The sequence below is a fragment of the Heterodontus francisci genome, chromosome 4 (assembly GCF_036365525.1).
Source record: "Heterodontus francisci isolate sHetFra1 chromosome 4, sHetFra1.hap1, whole genome shotgun sequence".
Lineage (NCBI taxonomy): Eukaryota > Metazoa > Chordata > Chondrichthyes > Heterodontiformes > Heterodontidae > Heterodontus > Heterodontus francisci.
The window spans coordinates 53,464,604-53,483,896 of record NC_090374.1 but is presented as its reverse complement, the minus strand read 5'-3'; the positions used below and the strand labels follow the sequence as shown (position 1 = coordinate 53,483,896).

Genomic DNA, 19,293 nt, shown 5'->3' with positions numbered 1-19,293 from the left:
GATGGTCACATTCCATGAACAAATAAAAAAAAAGTCCATGTTTGACTGGGAGATGTTAGCTGGACAATGAACACATCTGAAGACCTGTGTTGGAGGCATTCCACTGGGCCAACCAGAGTATCCAATGCTCAACAAATCAGATGCCTAGATACTCTGTGATCAGTAGACTGGATTCGCCAATGAGGGCTGTTTAGATAGCGAATGTAGCCAATCATTTTATTTACTTCACATGCAGCAGCCAATCGGCTCACTCAGGCACTATTTGCTGCCAATGAGCAGTGCAGGTTCTGAGGAGACAGTGCCTGTTGTTGCTCGTGGTGCGGAGCTGCTGCAGGCTGCGGGTGATTGGTGAGTTCACAGGACTTTCACTCAGTAATTCCTGTGAACATGTCCTCCCGCTGTTTAAATGACACGTTGCATTAATTAAGTCTGTGGCAACCGGTGATGGGAATTTTTGTTTTGTTTTTGTCTCTTTGTACTTGAGGCACTTTTATCAGGTGCAACCAAGTGTGGCGACAAGCTGTCACCGACTGCCTGCAAAACAAGAAGTTGTGAGGAAAACTCCCTGACAACGGAGCCTGTGGCGTTTGGCTGAAGTGTTTGCTCACTTGTCTTTGGTTTTTAAACGTTCAGTAATAGTCGGTGACGTGTGCAGCCTGCATGTCTCCAAGTTGTGTCCACCTTCTGAGAGATGCCAAGAAGCCATCAGTGTAAATCGTGAAATATGGATGACATCGTGGAGCTCTCCTGAGTCAAGACGTGGAGCAATTGTTATCGGAGGGTCTGAGCGCTCCAGGAGTGCAGTCGGAGTCGTTCGGCTTTCGGGAAAACGAAACTTTTCAGGTATGTGACCGGGAGCTCTGCAGTTCTCTCTTGCACGAAGTGAGGGCTCTTTAATCTGGAGCAAAGCAGCTTTATAAAACACTCGAGCTCAGCGTCGCAGCACTAATTGTTTTCCGCAAACAAAAGTTTGATGTGAAAAGCGAAGTTTTCTTTTAAAGGACGAACCTCGTCCAAAATAAAGATTTTGGACACTGGATTCTATAAGCAATGGTGCTGGGATTCCTAATTTCGATGTTCGTGAATTTTTCTTCCACGAAGTATGGACTACTGAGAGCCGCGGCGCTCCGAGCAGTGTGGCAGGTCAGCATCACTTTGAAGCAGGCGTATCAGCACTAGGTATTAATGTTATGATGACTTTTGATTTTCAACAGTCTATATCACACATGATGCCAAGAGCAACCACTCTCACCACATCTCTGGAACTCAGCTCTTGTGCCCATGATTGGACCAGGGCTGTAATGGGCTCTGGAGCAATGTGGACCTGGCAGAAGCCAAACTAAGCATTGACAAGAAGGTCATGGGCGAGTAAGTGCTGTTTGATGATTAGGAGTAGGTTTATGGGGTGGCAGATTGGATTTATCCTGTTTTTGTGGACAGAATGTACCTGGACAATTTCTCACTTTGTCTGGTATCTGCCAGTGCCGTAACTGTACCTGAACAGTATAGGCAAGGGGTCAGATGGTTCTGGGGCACAGGTCTCCAGCACTACAGCCAGGATGTTGTTGGGGCCCATAAGCTTTACCGGTGTCCTGAGAAATCAGTCGTTTCTTGATGTCATGTGAAGTGAATCGAGTTTGCTGCACGTAACTCTAATTCCACTCTCTCTTGCTTACTCTCCGTAACCTTTATTGTTCTGCTTTTCTTCAAGCAACTATCAAATACCCTTTCAAAAGAACTTGATGGACTCAACAACAGTTGTTAGTGGGAAATTGCATATTTTAGCTAGTCTATGTAAGCAGGTTTTCTAACCTCCTCAATTTTTTTTCGTAATTATCTTAACTGGTGCTCTCTCATCACCATCTTGGCAAACAGTGGAAACAATCTATCACTGTTTAATAAAAGCAAAATACTGCGAATGCTGGAAATCTGAAATAAAAACAAGAAATGCTGGAAATACTCAGCAGGTCTGGCAGCATCTGTGGAGAGAGAAGCAGAGTTAACGTTTCAGGTCAGTGACCCTTCTTCGGATCACTGTTTAATTTATGGATAGCTAACATGACAACTTAATTGAAAGATACATTAAGCAAGAATACGACTGCTCAAATTTTTTTTGTATATATATATAAAAATACAGGCCATGCGTTTATTGTATTTATCTTGGCAGGGGGAGGGGGGTGGTGCGGTTGGTGGCAGCGTAGCCTCTCCTCAAATGAAAGCCATATGTCATTATGTTCATGCTTGATGGAAATATTTTTGTCATGTAAACCAGGTTGTGTATTTGTGCATTTAACATCTTAAAGGCTCTTATGAATATTTGAGTGAAAATCAGACTGTATAGTTTTTCCCCTTGTCCTACATCATTTTTATTCTGACCCTGTTGTCCCAGCATTATTGTTCCTCTTTTCCTCTCTGTTTAGTTCTGTATTGCTTTGTCATTTCCTGCTTAAAGCTCTCTGCCTCTCCCTCATTTGTTTTCCTCCTTTAAGACACTCCTTAAAACCTATCTCTTTGACCAAGTTTTTGGTCATCTGCCCTAATATCATCTTATGTGGCTCAGTATCATATTTCATTTTGTAATGCCTCTGTAAAGTGCCTTGGAGCATTTTATTACATTAAAGATGCTACATAAATACAAGTTATTGTGTCTAAATCTACTGTCTCATCTCCTCCGATTTAATTGCTTTCTTTTTTTTCTCCTGGCACTCTCGTGCTGATTTCTATTCTCTTCCTTTTCTTATGGCAATGACATTGTCTCATCTGGCTTCTTTGTTGTTTCGTTACACTTTTTTTTGGCTCTGTGCCATCATTTGTTAACTGCGTTTCTGCTAGGTCTCTGTGAAACCTGCTTTAGTAATTTTGCTGTTTTTCCCCCCCACCACTTCCCCTATCCTACAATGAGTTTTAATCATAATACATAAATGAAATTAAGATAAGGATTATATGCAAAGTTGTGTCCTATCACTTTATGGGACAGTGCAAAGCACAGGAGCATCAATGAACTGTAAAACCACATGACAAAATATTCTGATAATTTTTGGTGTAAAAGTGCTGCTGTAGTACTTAGCTGAGGATGAAGTGGTAAAAAGATTTTAAATGCAACAATATTTTTTTAAAAAGCAAATGATTAATGAAATACAGAAAGGACAAAATATAGGTTACGGCTGCAATATTGTATTGGCAAAAAGAGGGTATTTTTAAATTTTTAACCAGCTTTTTAACAATTTGATCATTTTTGATTCTAATATGGTCGGAAAAAGGGACAAGATTGTTAGCAAATGTGGCTATTTGCAATGTAGTACCAATGGAATCACGGCTGTTTTTCTCGATCATAATTCTTTTTCAAATCTTTTTTAAAATTTGGATAGGATCCATGCATAATAACTTGAAATTTAAAAATGAGTAAGAAATGAATCAGAAACTAAGAGGACAGAAAGAAACAATAAAGATACAGGAGGTGGAAGTGATCAGCAGAGGATGAGGGTGCCACAAGTCTTGAAAAAACTGGAAAATATTGATGGTTGGCACTATTGGTTGCAATTGTACTCCTGGAGAACTTAATTTTCAATTTTATCTGATTTTTATGTCTTGTTACTTTTTCTTCAAAATTATATAATAGGATCTCAGAATAATGCTATTCTGTACAGAATGAATTTTGTATTTAACTGGTTCAGTTTCTCCCTTCGGTTCCTGGTGGTCTCAATTTCCGAACGAGCAGCTAATTCCCTCAAGCTACGAGTACATTTGAAAATATTACCATCTGGTCCTGCTCGTATTGACTGTACCTTTCTTCTTGTTTATATAACTTCTATGGCAGAAAATGTGCAGATGCTGAAAACTGCAAAAAGGATTCAGCACCCAGAGGGTTAAAGGTGCAGCTCAGGCAATGCTTCAAAAAGAAAACAGAGGGATAATGCATAGCATTACATGAGGCAAAACAAAACAAGGACAGGCTCAAAGGATTGCTAAAACGTTGCCAAACTGTAGATTTATTCACTGTTAACTTGAAGGCGTGTTAGAATTACACTCTAAAATTCTCATGCTTGCATTACTTTCACAATTCTGCACAAGTCACAGTGCAAAATGCAGGAGCGTGGGAATGGACTGTACATGCAGTTATTCATCAGTGACAGAATTGCTTGGTGCACCCTATGGATTTATTCATTAACTATAGGCAGTGTTGCATGGTTTAGTTGTAGCTAGCTACTGGTGAAAGTAATGGTGGTTAGCTCAGAGTAGGGTCATAATACAATCGTATGGGGCTGAAATTTTGGGGCCCTACAAAGACAGGAATTGAGGCGGCCGGGGCGGTGGGGGGCAGCCCCGAAAATACTGACACTGAGTGGCGTGTTGATTTCTAGGTGCTGATTCCAGTGCCAGCAATGATGAGCGGCGCGGGATGGGGAGGATGGGACAAGAACCCAGCTCTCTTTCCAATTCAGGCTAATCAAGATAGTTTAAAAGCTCGTGAAGAGCTTTTAAGGGGCTGCAGTTCTGCTTTTGAAAGGACTGGACAGATTACCCGTACCTTCAGCAACAGCTTCAGCAGGCAAATGGGGACTGGGCACTTAGTAAGGGGGTGCCCTTGGCACTGCACAGTTGGCAGGGAGAGTGGGCACTGTGTGCCCAGGCTTTGAATGGGGTCAGCACCCCCTGCCATCGCCAGGGCAGAAGAACAGGGGGCAAGGCTGCCAAGGACAGTTGGGTGACCACCTGCCTGGAAGGAAGGTGCCAGCTAGCAATGGGGCTATGACTGTCAGATTTTGGGCCTAGTGGTGATGAGGGGCAACACCCTTCGCAGGAAAGGCAGAAGCTCCAGGCCTCAGGAGGGCACGGGAGAGGAAAGAAAAGCAGGCAAATGGAGACCAAATGCACAACACAGGATCGACCACCGAACATGAAATACCTAGAGATGACCGAGACCCAGTGTCGCAAGAAACTTGCGACTTTTCAGGCAGATGATCACAGTCATCTGTGCCCTCGTCGCTGAAGACATTGCACCTCACAGCACTGTTTGCCGTGCCCTGCCAGTGGCTGTCAAAGTCACTGTGGCCTTGAAATTCTTCACTTCTGGCTCCTTCCAAGGATCAGCTGCAGACCTTAGTGACATCTCAAAAATGGCAGCACACCACAGCAACTTGCTGGTCACTGATGCCTCTTTGCCAGAGCTGGACAGCACATTCTTTTACCGACAGGCATGGCCTCATGGGGATAGGAGGGCATTTGGTTTCACCTCCATCGCTGCATTCCCCTAGGTGCAGGACATCATCAATTTGCACCCAGTGACTGGCCAGTGCAATCCAACAACAGGAAGGGCCTCCACTCCCTCAACATCCAGCTGGTCTGTGACCACAACAAGACAAGTGTGCTCGCTTTCCTGGCAGCTGCCATGACTCCTTCAGCTACCACCAGTCCAGGCTGCCTCAGATCCTCACTCCAACCTGCAAAGTGTGTGGATGGATCCCAAGGGACAAGGGAAATCCTTTGAAGAACTGGTTGCTGACACTTATACAGGAGCCCCAGACAGCGACACAGAGATGATGCACCCAATGCTCAGCAGGACAACCATTGAGCAGGGCATCGGGCCTCTAAAGATGCAATTCTGGTGCCTGGACCCTCCTGCATTTGTCTATGGCATTGTGGTGATTTACTGCTCTCTCCATAACCTGGCCCTCCAGAGAGGTGTGGACCTTGGGGACAGTGAGGCCCTGGAAGGAGACAGCTCATCCGAGCAGGAGCGGGAGGGAAGAGAGGAGGAGGAGGAATTGGAGGCGGAGGAAGATTTTGCTGAACAGAGAGGTAGCCTCCTCTTGCCACCCTCCAGGAAGAGGACCTCCCTCCTCTCCCTCATGGCCTCCAGCATTAGATCCAGCGTTGATGAAGTACAGTTTGCCCTGCTCTGGGTGCCAGGCCTCCGGCTCACTGTGCCATCTCATTTCCCTCTGGTGCAGTGGAAGGCTTTGGAACAAAATGCAGATCTCTCCCTCAGGACAACCAGTAGCCTCAGTGATGTCTGCTGTGGGATGTCTAAATGAGTCCCATACTTCATCTGACCTACTTCCATTCCCATCCCCACTGGCTCTAAGTGGACAGGAAACCCACCCCCATATCAATTAAGGGCTCATCCCCTTGAACTTTAATCAGTTTCTCACTGGGGGTGGGTTTTAGACCTCTGTGGTGAAAATTTAGCCCCATGGTTTCGAAGAAAACCAGAAAACTAGTACTCTTGTCTGAATCCTAGTTCTATTTTACTGTCACCTGTCTGTCTCTTACAACATGCAGCATGCAATTTAATCTTTTTGTTCATTGGCAGTTACAAATTCTACTGATTTCTCTAGTATTTAGAGCTCCATTGGATTTGATCGAGTTTTATAAAATGAAGGAACTAAGTTGTGTTTATGTAGACCAATTATTTCAGTGGAATAGATTAGGGAGAAGCAGGAATCACACTTGGGTTGTTTAAGGGCAAAACTGGGCAGGCAGTTAAACAGTTGTTATTCTCTCAAAGAATAGTCGATCTGTGGAACAGGTTACAGGTTCGTGCGATGAGTGCTGAACCCCTGCATTCTGTCAAGCAGAAGCTGGATCTGTTTCTGGTGGAGGCGGAGATCACCTCATACAAGAGGTAACTGCTGTAATGTAAATCAGGGCCAGTGTTTATCTGCTGAACTTGTTTTGATTGCCTAATGTGGTTGGAGAGGAATTTTCTATTTTTCTGCCCTAATTGGCATGGGTTTTTCATCTTGGGATACAGCAGGTTTTTCATCAGTTTCTTTTGCCTCTCCCAGGAGATTACACAAATCCTGATGGGTTGGGAATATATTTATTTGCCTGTAAGATAAGCTAAGTGGACCAGTAGGTTTCTGTATGTTTGCTTCCTTAGAGTTGCATTGGTGCGTGCCATTTCTAAGTCTTTGATAGTTGATAGCATTTATTTATATTATTACATTGTGGGAGAGGTATTATAGTTTTTTGGGGGACACATAATAGAGAATATTGAGTTAGATGATTTTATGGTTTTTACACCACATGAATTTGCTCTGAAAAGAGCAGTTGTTTCCTTGAGTATGTTGGCTGCAGAGCACGTTGGTAATGTGTTTCTTGAGTAGGGATAGCCAGATATCACTGATGAGCAGGTCATTGTCTTTTCGGATGATGTGGTGTTGATAGATCTCCATAACCTCCCTGATGTGTTTCTTTTTATTTGTGGGCATCGCTGGGCCAGCATTTATTGCCCATTGCTAATTGCCCTGGAACTGAGTGGCTTGCTAGGCCATTTAAGAGTCAAACACATTGCTGTGGGTCTGGAGTCACATGTAGGCCAGACCAGTTAAGGACAGCAGATTTCCTTCCCTAAAGGACATTAGTGAATCGGATGGGTTTTTATGACAAGGGTCACCATTAGACTAGCTTTTTAGCTCCAGATTAATTGAATTCACCATCTGCCATGGTGGGATTCGAACCCATGCCCCAGAGCATTAGCTTGGGCTCTGGATTACTAGTTCAGTGGCATTACCACTACGCCACTGCCTCCCCTTGTATGAGATGAGAGTTTGGAATTGAACCATTTCATGCAGTGGTTATTGAGTTGAGCGTGCTTGACAATAGCTGACTTGTCCCATTCATTGTGTTTGAAGCAGGCTTGGTGTTCTATGCGTCCAGTGTGTAGGTGCAGCCTGTCTCTCCGATGTAGATGCATGTAATTTCCTGGTTAGTTATGAGATGGTTTCTTGTCTTTGTGGGTACGAAGGATGGAGTGGAGCTTCTTGGATGACATATGTCGGACTTCTATATCCGCTGTCTTAATTATACATTGTAGTCTGCGCAAGGTGGAACTGGTGTTTGGGAGGCTGACTCTTGTCTTGGTTGAGGTAGTTGCTGTACTACGAGTAACAGGTGGACATGTGTTGATCTTATGAGAAGGAAATCCATAGAGTTGAAGTGTAAACTTGATATGGTGCAGTTCTTTTTGTTACGAAAGAGCCTCTGTGTTTTATTAAACCTATTTTTTGAGGATTCATTTTTGAAAGATTGAAGAAATGTTAAACTTTATGGTTTTCAAATGGGGTCATGTAAAGGCCACTTGTCTTTGAAAAAACAGTCCTTAAAAAAGTTTTTTCATACATTTTTATAAAAGGGCACTGAGAGGTTTTGTGAAGAAACCAAGCCTTTCCGTGAAACCATTTGACTTCCAGCAACAACAACAACAAGCCTTTCCAGCAAAACACCTGACTTCCGGCTCAATAAACAATGGAGAACTTTGGACACCAGGAGAAATTGTTTACGAAGAAGTGACAGGTCAAGATTGATGACGGTCAAAAGCTTGTTGTTGGTTGCACTTTTGAATTGTTTTGAGCTAGAATTGAACTGTATAAAAAGGGAGAGAACTTCCAAGGAAGGAGAGAAGACCACAACCCAGCTCAGCTTTCCAGCAATAAAAACAAAAAATGCTGGAAATACTCAGCAGGTCTGGCAGCATCTGTGGAGAGAGAAGCAGAGTTAACGTTTCAGGTTAGTGACCCTTCTTCAGTACTGGCAAATATTAGAAATGTAAAAGGTTTTAAGCGAGTAAAGCAGGGGTGGGGCAAGAGATAACAAAGGAGAAGGTGTAGATAGGACAAGGTCACAGAGAATAACCGACCAGAAGGTCATGGAGCAAAGGCAAACAATATGTTAATGGTGTGTTGAAAGACAAAGCATTAGTACAGATAGGGTGTTAGCGGACTGAAAACCGAACTGCCGCAAGTACAAACATGAAAAAAAGTGGGTAAGCAAACTGAACAAACTAAGATGAAATAAAATAAAATAAACACAAAAAAGAAAAAATATAACTAAAAGTAAAATGGGGGGGGCCCGTCATGCTCTGAAATTATTGAACTCAATGTTCAGTCTGGCAGGCTGTAGTGTGCCTAATCGGTAAATGAGATGCTGTTCCTTGAGCTTGCGTTGATATTCACTGGAACACTGCAGCAATCCCAGAACAGAGATGTGAGCACGAGAGCAGGTGGGAGTGTTGAAATGGCAAGCAACCAGAAGTTCGGGGTCATGCTTTCGGACTGAGTGGAAGTGTTCCGCAAAGCGGTCACCCAGTCTGCGTTTGGTCACCCCAATGTAGAGGAGACCACATTGTGAGCAGCGAGTACAGTATACTACATTGAAAGAAGTACAAGTGAATCGCTGTTTCACCTGAAAGGAGTGTATGGGGCCTGGGATAGTGAGGAGAGAGGAGGTAAATGGGCAGGTTTTACACCTCCTGCGATTGCAGGGGAAGGTGCCGTGGAAAGGGGATGAGGTGGTGGGGGTAATGGAGGAGTGGACCAGGGTGTCGCGGAGGGAACGATCCCTTCGGAATGCTGACAGGGGAAGGGAGGGGAAGATGCATTTGGTAGTGGCATCACGCTGGAGGTGGCGGAAATGGCAGAGGATGATCCTTTGGATGTGGAGGCTGATGGGGTGGAAAGTGAGGACAAGGGGACCCCTGTCGCGGTTCTGGGAGGGGGGGGGGGTGGAAGGGGTGAGGGTAGAGGTGCGGGAAATGGGCCTGATACGGTTGAGGGCCCTGTCAACCCTGTCAGCTTTTTAGCACCTCTCTAAAAGACCCTGAGAAGTCCATTGTGTCAACTCATCTTGTCTCCTGTCTTTGAAGAAAAGCCTGCTAAATTAATTCTCAATGCCGCCTGAAAATAATTGTTCTAAAAAATCTCAGTGACCTGTCTATGTGTCCTCGGAGGCCAGACTCTACGCCAGTTTTGGAACACAACATATCTCATCTTCAAGAATAAGCATGTGTTCCGCGCAAGTGTTTTATTTATATCTGTAACAGAGCTCTAAGTAAAAATCCCTTTTTATTTTTCTGGTTAACCGGTGTTTGTGTGAGTGTGAGGGGCTTAGTTAAAAGGGGAACTGTAATATTTTAGTCTTTGTGTTTATGCTTTACTTCATTACTGGTTAAGACTTGTTTTATAATCCGATAATTTTGTTATTTATTAAAGAAACCTGGTTGATGTGTTTTATTCTTGGAAAAATAGAGTATTTGATTGACTGTATCGGAAGTGGGAAAATTTAAATATATGTTGTGAGCCGTGGAGAAGTGGGACTAGAATAAACAGTGTACTCCTCCCGCCTCGGTCATAACATTGTAACTGTTTCTTATTGCTAATGGAGTAGGCTCTTCTGATTAGGGTATTGGAGACTGAAGAGTGGAGGGATGATGAAAAGAACGGTAGTTCAGGTATCAATCAGTATGAGGTAGACTTAGTATGCTGGGATGCTGTATGATGATATTGGCCTCATCAGTGATATCCGGCTATCCCTACTCAAGAAACACATCACCACCCGCTCTGCAGCCAACATACCCCAACAAGAACAACAATATGTATCGACCTATCACAGAACGCAATTAGCCGACCAATAGCAACAAGAGCACAAACATGTAATGACCAATCATCAGTAAGATTCCACTCACATTCCCATTCTCTACTACATATAAACCCATTGTTTCTACCCATTCCAGTTATTTCTCCAGACAACGGGCAGAGAAGTCTGCCCGAAACGTTGAGACCAGCCAGTTCTTCTAAGAACTCCCTTTTGAAGGAAACAACTGCTCTTTTCAGAACAAATTCACATGGTGTTAAAACCATAAAATCGTCTTACTCGACGTTACTGCTGTCACCATGAAAACCTTCAAACAACTTTTTTATTGTAGAATATTGTCAAAGGAATGAAATTATCAAATACTCTCTTTGTTACATGACTTCCAAAGATGTTCTGATTCACGATAAAAGTTTTTGTATGAAAACGACACGTCTACTCTTCCTGTTTGTATATCCTGTCTATACAAGCTGTAAGAAAAGAAACATTGTACATATATAAATAGCCTTTTTCCCAATTGTTCATAATGGTGGGTGCTTTAATAATACTTATCCAAAAAAAGATTTACACACTGTCAAATACTGATTTGGCGAGATTTTATTTCATGTCTGTTTGACTATAATGTTCAAAGATGAAAACCCAAAGATGTTTTACAAAACATAAAAGAGCAAGAGGATAACTAAAGGAAGAGTAGGGCCTATTAGGAACCATAAGAGTAACCAGTATGCGGAGGCAGTGGATGTTGGTATGGTTCTTAATGAATACTTAGCATCTGTTTTCACAAAAGAAAAGGACGTTACAGACATCAGGGAGGAGGTGTGTGAAATATTAGATGAAATTACCATAGTGAGAGAGGACGTATTAAGCGATTTAACATCTCTGAAAGTGGATAAATTCCCGGGCTTGGATGAAATGTATTCTAGGCTGTTAAGGGAAGCAAGAGCAGAAAAAAGGGAAGCTCTGACCATCATTTTCCAATCCTCTCTGCCTGCAGGTGTGGTGCCAGAGGACTGTGTTGTATGTTTGGTTCTGTATGCTGACACCTTATTGAGTTTACCAGAGAGGATTTTAGACTGTAGTATTTAAACATTACCATTTATTTCATAACATCTATATACACTCAACACTAGCCTGTGTGTCGTCTTCAAAAGCCCTGCTGCATCTGTTCTCTAGTCTCTCCCTTACACCATCATAGTGGGCAGTAATCTTTACACACACTCAAGATTAACCCTTTCATAGCCTTATACTACATCTCCCCCCCCCCCCCCCCCAAGTCTTTATCTAAATATATATTTACATACATTCACTTTTTTATTTACATACTACCCCATCTCCCTCCAAGTCTCTGACTTCATAGATTCAACCTCTCAGGAGACTTCACAACTCTCCTTGATCTTGTTGTCGTCAGATGCGGAAGATTGGTAGTCTTTCTCTGATCTCTTGTGTCTTGACTTGGACGGCCTTCATTTGAGGTTTGTAGTATTCGGTGCTTTTTGAATGTTCGGTTCATCATCTGAGTCGTCTAAATGTATGACCAATTGATGTCTTTGATGTAAAGGAATAAGATTCCTTCTATTTCTCCGTAGAGTTCTTGTGTTTGTAGTAGATTAGATCACTGTTGATTCTCCTCTTTCTGGAGAATTATGGTCTTGTACGTACACCTTTTGCCCCTCTGACAACTTTGCTAGGTTTCTGATACAGTACCTCCTGTTTGCTTTATAACCCTGGAAGTAATTTCTTGGGTAGAGTTGGAAGTTGCATTCGAAGTTTTCTTCCCATTAAGAGTTCTGATGACGCTAATCTCAATAATGGAGTAGTCCTGTAGGTCAAGAGTGCTAATTGGAAATCTTGATTTTTTTCTTCAACATAGCTTTAATAGTTCTGACCCCTCACTCAGCTTCTCCATTTGATTGTGGATACTTGGGAGAACTTGTTAAATGAACAAATCCCCATTTTTCCACAAAATGCATGAAGTAGGCGTTGGCTAATTTTGGTCCATTATCGAATACTATCTGATCAGGTATACCATGTGTTGCGAAAACTTCTTGCAAAACTCTGATGACTGCTTCCATTGTTGTTGTGTACATTCCGAGCTGGCGGGCAGCCATAAAGACAGGGCTAAATTGTGGCGAGTCGAAGAGACTTAGTAGTTGGCAGGAAAAAAGACAGAGGCGCAAGGGGAGAGCCAACTGTGCAACAGCCCCAACAAACAAATTTCTCTGCAGCACCTGTGGAAGAGCCTGTCACTCCAGAATTGGCCTTTATAGCCACTCCAGGCGCTGCTTCACAAACCACTGACCACCTCCAGGCGCGTATCCATTGTCTCTCGAGATAAGGAGGCCCAAAAGAAAAAGAACATTCCGTTTAAATTCGATCCATCTTGAGAAGTAATCAGCTATAGTTGGAAAGGATCTCCCATCAAAGATGAATAGATCCATCGCCAACTGTTCCCACGGTCTAGTTGGAAATTAGAGGTTCTCTTTTATCATGTTTGGGAACTGCGCATACGTCATAATTCAAAATCAGTTCTTCGCTATCCTTCGAGATTCTTGGCCACCACATGGACGCCTGAGCCTGTGCTCTACATTTAATTATGCCCAGATGACCCTGGTGTATTTTGTCCAAGATATCTACTCTGAGGGTCGCTGGAATCCCCTGTCTCTCGTCATATACTAGCAAATCATCCACTATCATAAAGTGTCTCCTGTGTTCAAAGAAGATTTTCATCCTCTTACCCTTGGGACTCTGTTGTGGCCAACCTTGCCCGCAATATTGGCAGACATAGATGCGTTCTCCATCTTGTCTCTGTGGCTGACACATTTGTTGGAGTCTGTTTGAACTTGCCGGCCATTGTGATGCAGTGAACTGTGAATATGACTCAATTTCGTTAATAAAGTTAACATCCTGTTGAGTAGGATGGTTGACTGTCGACCGAGACAATGCATCTGCTGTTGTTTGTTGCTTGCCCAGTACGTATACTGTTTCATAGGTGAACCTCATGAGCCTCAATCGGAATCTTTGGATCCGCAGTGGCATCCTAGCGACTTCCTTTACATCGAGTAAGGAAATTCTGGGTTTGTGTCTATTTCAATGATAACCTTTAAGCCAATAATGTAGTTTGAAAATTTCTCACAAGCCCAAGTGACTCCGAAAGCATCCATCTCTATCACGATGTACCTCACCTCAGATAGTGCTTGTGATGCGTAATAAACAGGCCTTCGACTTCCATCGGGCTGTTCTTGGAAAAGGACTGCCCCATCTCTGCGGACGAGGCGTCAGCTGCGATTGTAGTTGGAAGTGAATGATTATAATGAGCTAAATCAGGCAAAATCAGCACCTCCTTGATCCATTGGAATGCTTGTTTTTGATGTACATCTCAGCACCATGTATGAGCTTTCCACAACAGTTGTCACAAAGGTTCGGTAACTTGGGTTAAATTAGGTAGGAATTTTGCCAACTGACTGACCATGACAATAAACTTTTGAAGATCATGAGTCAAAGTAGGGAGGGGAAATTTGCTAATGGTTTCATCTTTTGCGGGTCTGCCGTTATGCCGATATTGCTGACAATGTGTCTGAAAAAACAAATGGGACGTTTTTGGAAACTAGCACTTCTGAACGAGTGTTATGCCTTCATCCTGCAAATGATTCAAAAATGCTCTAACTCTTCAATTATGTTCTTCCAAGGACTCCCTGTGAATTAGGATGTTGTCCATATGGCATATCACACCTTCAAGGCCCTGTAGAATATTTTACATAGTTCACTGGAATATTTCCGGTGCTGACGTGATACCAAATGATTAAAACAAAATCTTCCAAAGGGAGCAATGAAGGTCGTCAGTAACCTTGACTTCTTATCTAATGGAACTTGCTAAAAGCCACTATTCATGTCAAGCTTCGTGAAGACCTTGCTTCTGGATAACTTTGCCAAACTTTGATCCACTGAGGACACTGTCACAGCCTTATTAAGTTGTGTTAAGTCTACAAAAATGTGAAGATCCCTGTTTGGTTTAGGAACTGGAATCATTCCTGAAATCAACCTGTAGGCTCAGTAACAGGAGAAATGACTCCTGTCCTGGTCATGTCTTCTAGTTAATGTTAAACTTGCTTCATTAGTGGTGTGGAATTTTCTTAGGCGGGAAGAGACAAACTGTTTTAGCGTCTTTTTGCAAAGTAATACTAATTCGGTCTTCAATCTCCCAAGATATGTGAACAACTTCCAGAATTCCTCTTGAAAGTGACTCCTGGATTCTTCTTTAACAACTTCTACTTTCTCTATAAGATGAAGGTCAGTACAAGCTCTTCTTCTTAAGAGTGCAAACTCCTGATTTCTCAGGACAGACATTGTTTGTAATATCTGCTTTCCCTTGTCCTGAAGTGCTGCCTGTAACTTCCCCTTTACTTCAAGTTCAACCCCTATTGGGTCAATTGAGTTTTCGTTAGTTGCAGAAAGTGAGTGGAATGTGACGGCTCTTTGTCTGATAAGACTGTTACGCTTGCTCCAGTGTCGAGATTGAAATTAGTAATATGTCCATTGACATATCGAGCTGCTGTCCAAAATGCTTGATTCAGATCATTGATTTCACCAAGAAAATATTTTGATTGTTCTGCTGCAGGAGGTTGTTTAACTTCATTAACCGCTATTCTTAAACGCTTTTCCTTTAAAGTTTGAGGTAGTTGAGATTTTATTTTGGCACATTTTGCTGAAATGCCCTATTTTTCTGCAATGAAAACATTCTGATCTATTGGCAGGACATTGTTTGCGCCTGTGGGTACTTTTGGTGCCACATCACTGGCAGAGTTTAAAGACATCTTTTGCTTCCTGCACCTGCCACGCCACCCACCCCCCACAGTCTACCTTTTTTCTTGGTGTCTCTTTTTCAGCCCTCTCTGAAGGAACTGAACAGTTGTAGAGGTTTACTGAATCAAGGTCTTCTTTCATCTCGCAGGATAGGTTTGTTGTACTTCCTGTCCTCTGCTTGCCTTACCAGCTGAATAGCTTTGTCCAAGGTGAGGCCTTCTTTTGACTGTAGAAGGTCTGATATGGAAGCATCCGCAACATTCACAACAATACGATCACTTATAAATTCACTTTTAAGGTCTCCATCTCACATCCCTCTGCAAGTCTGTAAAGGTTATTGATAAAGGTATCAACTGTTTCACCTGGTTGTTGGACAGTTTTACTGAACTTTGCTCTTTCAAAAATCTTATTGCTGCACAGATTGAAGTAGGAATCTCAAGATTTTAAAAATCCGTCGAATTTGGCAGATGTTTCACTTAATACCTTGTCTTGCTATTATATCATCAGCTAGAGCACCAATTGAATATATTAATGTATTCACTTACACTCATTCAGACCTGCTGTCCAATTTAGATGCAATTCTATATCTGAGAAACCTTATTCTGCCTAATACCCAGTTTTGAGTCTGATTGGCTCCCTCCGGCATTCATAATTTTTGATCCATGTTGTTTTATTTTACAGACTTTTTTTAAAAGAGTGTTTCCCCTTTAAGAAACTTTTTTCCAGGCTGGCTTGCTTTAATGGAGAGTAGCAGGTGTTTTTGAGTGTCCCCTGCTGTTTTTAATAGGCTGTTCTGGGATTTTTTCCCTTTGTTTGAGCACTTCAACTTATTTGTTTATTCAGCTTGCATAATGGAGTTTACACAGCTGATTGAGAGTACCCTGCTGTTTCAGTAGACTGTGCTAGGGTTTTCCCCTTTGAGAGCTGCAGGTTATTTATTTTTATTTTTCAGGCTTGGCTGCATTAATGGAGTCTCCATACTATGTTAGGAGGTTTCCTGTGCTTTCGGCAGTTTGCAAACTTTATGGAGGATTCCTGCTCTTTGCCCTCGTGTTCAGCCCGAGTGAGGGATTGGGGTTTTCCCCGCTTCTTTTCCCCTCTGACACGATGTCTTTAGAAAATTAATTTAAGCTCTTCAAAGGCTTTTTTAACTGGGATTCCTCGACCATCAGCACTATGAATCATCTGATCAATTGATTTGAAGGCAGCCAAGCTTCCGTTCTGTGGAACCTCTCTCAACCTCTTAAGGTCTGTAGATTTTTTTTTAGCTTTTTAAAAATTCATTCATGGGATATGGGCATCGCTGGCCAAGCCAGCATTTATTGCCCATCCATAATTGCCCTTGAGAAGGTGGTGGTGAGTTGCCTTCTTGAACCACTGCAGTGCATGTGGGGTAGGTCCACCCACAGTGCTATTAGGAAAGGAGTTCCAGGATTTTGACCCAGCGACAGTGAAGGAACAGCGATATAGTTTCAAGTCAGGATGGTGTGTGACTTGGAGCGGAACTTGCAGATGGTGGTGTTCCCATGCATTTGCTGCCCTTGTCCTTCTAGTTGGTAGAGGTCGCGGGTTTGGAAGGTGCTGTCTAAGGAGCCTTGGTGCATTGCTGCAGTGCATCTTTTAGATGGTACACACTGCTGCCACTGTGCGTCACTGGTGGAGGGAGTGAATGTTTGGCACCCCATCTACAATCAAGCGGGCTGCTTTGTCCTGGATGGTGTTGAGCTTCTTGAGTGTTGTTGGAGCTGCACCCATCCAGGCAAGTGGAGAGTATTCCATCACACTCCTGACTTGTGCCTTGTAGATGGTGGACAGGCTTTGGGGAGTCAGGAGGTGAGTTACTCGCTGCAGGATTCCTAGTCTCTGACCTACTCTTGTAGCCACGGTATTTATATGGCTACTCTAATTCAGTTTCTGGTCAATGGTAGCCCCTAGGATGTTGATAGTGGGGGATTCAGCAATGGTAATGCCGTTGAATGTCAAGGGGCGATGGTTCGATTCTCTCTTGTTGGAGATGGTCATTGCCTGGCACTTGTGTGGCACGAATGTTATCAGCCCAAGCCTGGATATTGAACAAATCTTGCTGCATTTCTACACAAACTACTTCAGTATCTGAGGAGTCACGAATTGTGTTGAACATTGTGCAGTCATCAGCGAACATCCCCACTTCTGACCTTATGATTGAAGGAAGGTCATTGATGAAGCAGCTGAAGATGGTTGGGCCCAGGACACTATCCTGAGGAACTCCTGCAGTGATGTCCTGGAGCTCAGATGATTGACCTCCAACAATCACAGCCATCTTCCTTTGCGCTAGGTATGACTCCAGCCAGTGGAGGGTTTTCCCCCTGATTCCCATTGACCTCAGTTTTGCTAGGGCTCCTTGATGCCATACTCGGTCAAATGCTGCCTTGATGTCAAGGGCAGTCACTCTCACCACACCTCTTGAGTTCAGCTCTTTTGTCCATGTTTGAACCAAGGCTGTAATGAGGTCAGGAGCTGAGTGGCCCTGGTGGAACCCAAACTGAGTGTCACTGAGCAGGTTATTGCTAAGCAAGTGCTGCTTGATGGTACTGTTGATGACACCTTCTGTCACTTTACTGATGATTGAGGGTAGGCTGATGGGGCGATAATTGGCCAGGTTGGACTTGTCCTGCTTTTTGTGTGCAGGACATACCTGGGCAATTTTCCACATTGCAGGGTAGATGCCAGTGTTGTAGTTGTACTGGAACAGCTTTGCTAGGGGCGCGGCAAGTTCTGGAGCACAGGTCTTCAGTACTAATGCCGGAATATTGTCAGGGCCCATAGCCTTTGCAGTATCCAATGCCTTCAGTCGTTTCTTGACATCACGTGGAATGAATCGAATTGGTGGCTTTAATTTGTTTTCTTCTGACTGAAGGACGGTAGTTGCTTCAAACATTTTCTTCAGGGTGTAGGAACTCACTGCTAATCACGATCTCACTGCTGTTCACCATCCCACCACTGCCACCACGTTATATGTTTGGTTCTGTATGCTGCCACCTTATTGAGTCTATCAGAGACATTCTTTGATTGTAGTATGTAAGCATTAATATCAATTTCATAACAACCATATACACTCCAAACTAGCCTGTGTGTCCCCTTCAAAAACCACGCTGTATCTGTTCTCTAGTCTCTCCCACATGATCGCTTACATAATCATGGCGGGTGGTAATCTTTAGACACTCTCAGGATTAACCCATTCATACCCTTATACTGCAGACTGATGGACAACTAGCATTGTACCATTGTTTAAAAAGGGAGAAAGGGATAGACCGAATAATTACAGGCCAGCCAACCTAATCTCGGTGGTGGGAAAATTATTGGAAAAAATTCTGACGGACAGGATAAATCTTCATTTCGAAAGACAGAAAATAATCGAGGATAGTCAGCACGGATTTGCTAAGTGTAGGTTGTGTCTGACAATCATTGGATTTTTGAGGAGGAAACAAAGAGAGGCGATGAGGGTAGTGCATTTGATGTAGTCTATATGGATTTTAGCAAGATTTTTTTATATAAGGTCCCACATGGCAGACTGGTTATGAAAGTAAAAGCCCACGGGATTCAAGGCAAAGTGACAAGTTTGATCTAAAATTCGCTCCGAGGCAGAAAACAAAGGGTAATGGTCAATTGATGGTTTTGTGACTGAAAGGCTGTTTCCAGTGGGATTCCACAGGGCTCTGTACTAGATCCCTTGCTTTTTGTGGTATATATCAATGATCTGGTCTTGAATGTAGGGGGTATGATTTAGAATTTTGCAGACAATACAAAAATTGGCCGTGTGGTTGATAATGAAGAAGGAAGCTGTAGGTGCAAGAAGATATCAATAGATTAGTCAAGTGGGTGGAACAGTGGCAAATGGAGTTCAATCTGGAGAAGTGTGAAGCAGTGCATTTCGGAAGAAGAACAAGGCAATGCAATGCACAATAAATAGTAGGATACTGAGAAGTGTAAAGGAACAGAGGGACCTCTGAGTGCATGCCCACAAATCCCTGAAGGTGATTAGACAGGTAAATAAGGTGGTCAAGAAGGTATTCGGGATTCTTGCTGTGGTGGGGACGAGACGGTCGCCCACCTCCAGCTGGAATGTGTCTTCGCAAAGCAGGT

General features: G+C 43.1%; 1 protein-coding gene across 3 annotated transcripts in view; it reads left to right on the top strand.

The window, feature by feature from the left end:
• The first annotated feature begins 366 nt into the window (after window positions 1-366).
• arhgef28a (Rho guanine nucleotide exchange factor (GEF) 28a) overlaps window positions 367-19,293 on the top strand; it is a 564,358-nt gene continuing 545,431 nt past the window's right edge. For 2 of the 3 annotated variants that reach the window (XM_068029539.1, XM_068029541.1), the window contains exon 1: window positions 367-843. In XM_068029539.1, coding sequence (XP_067885640.1) covers window positions 729-843 — 115 coding nt within the window. In that variant the 5' untranslated portion in view covers window positions 367-728. The remainder of the gene's footprint in view (window positions 844-19,293) is intronic. The other variant, XM_068029540.1, reaches the window with a different exon arrangement.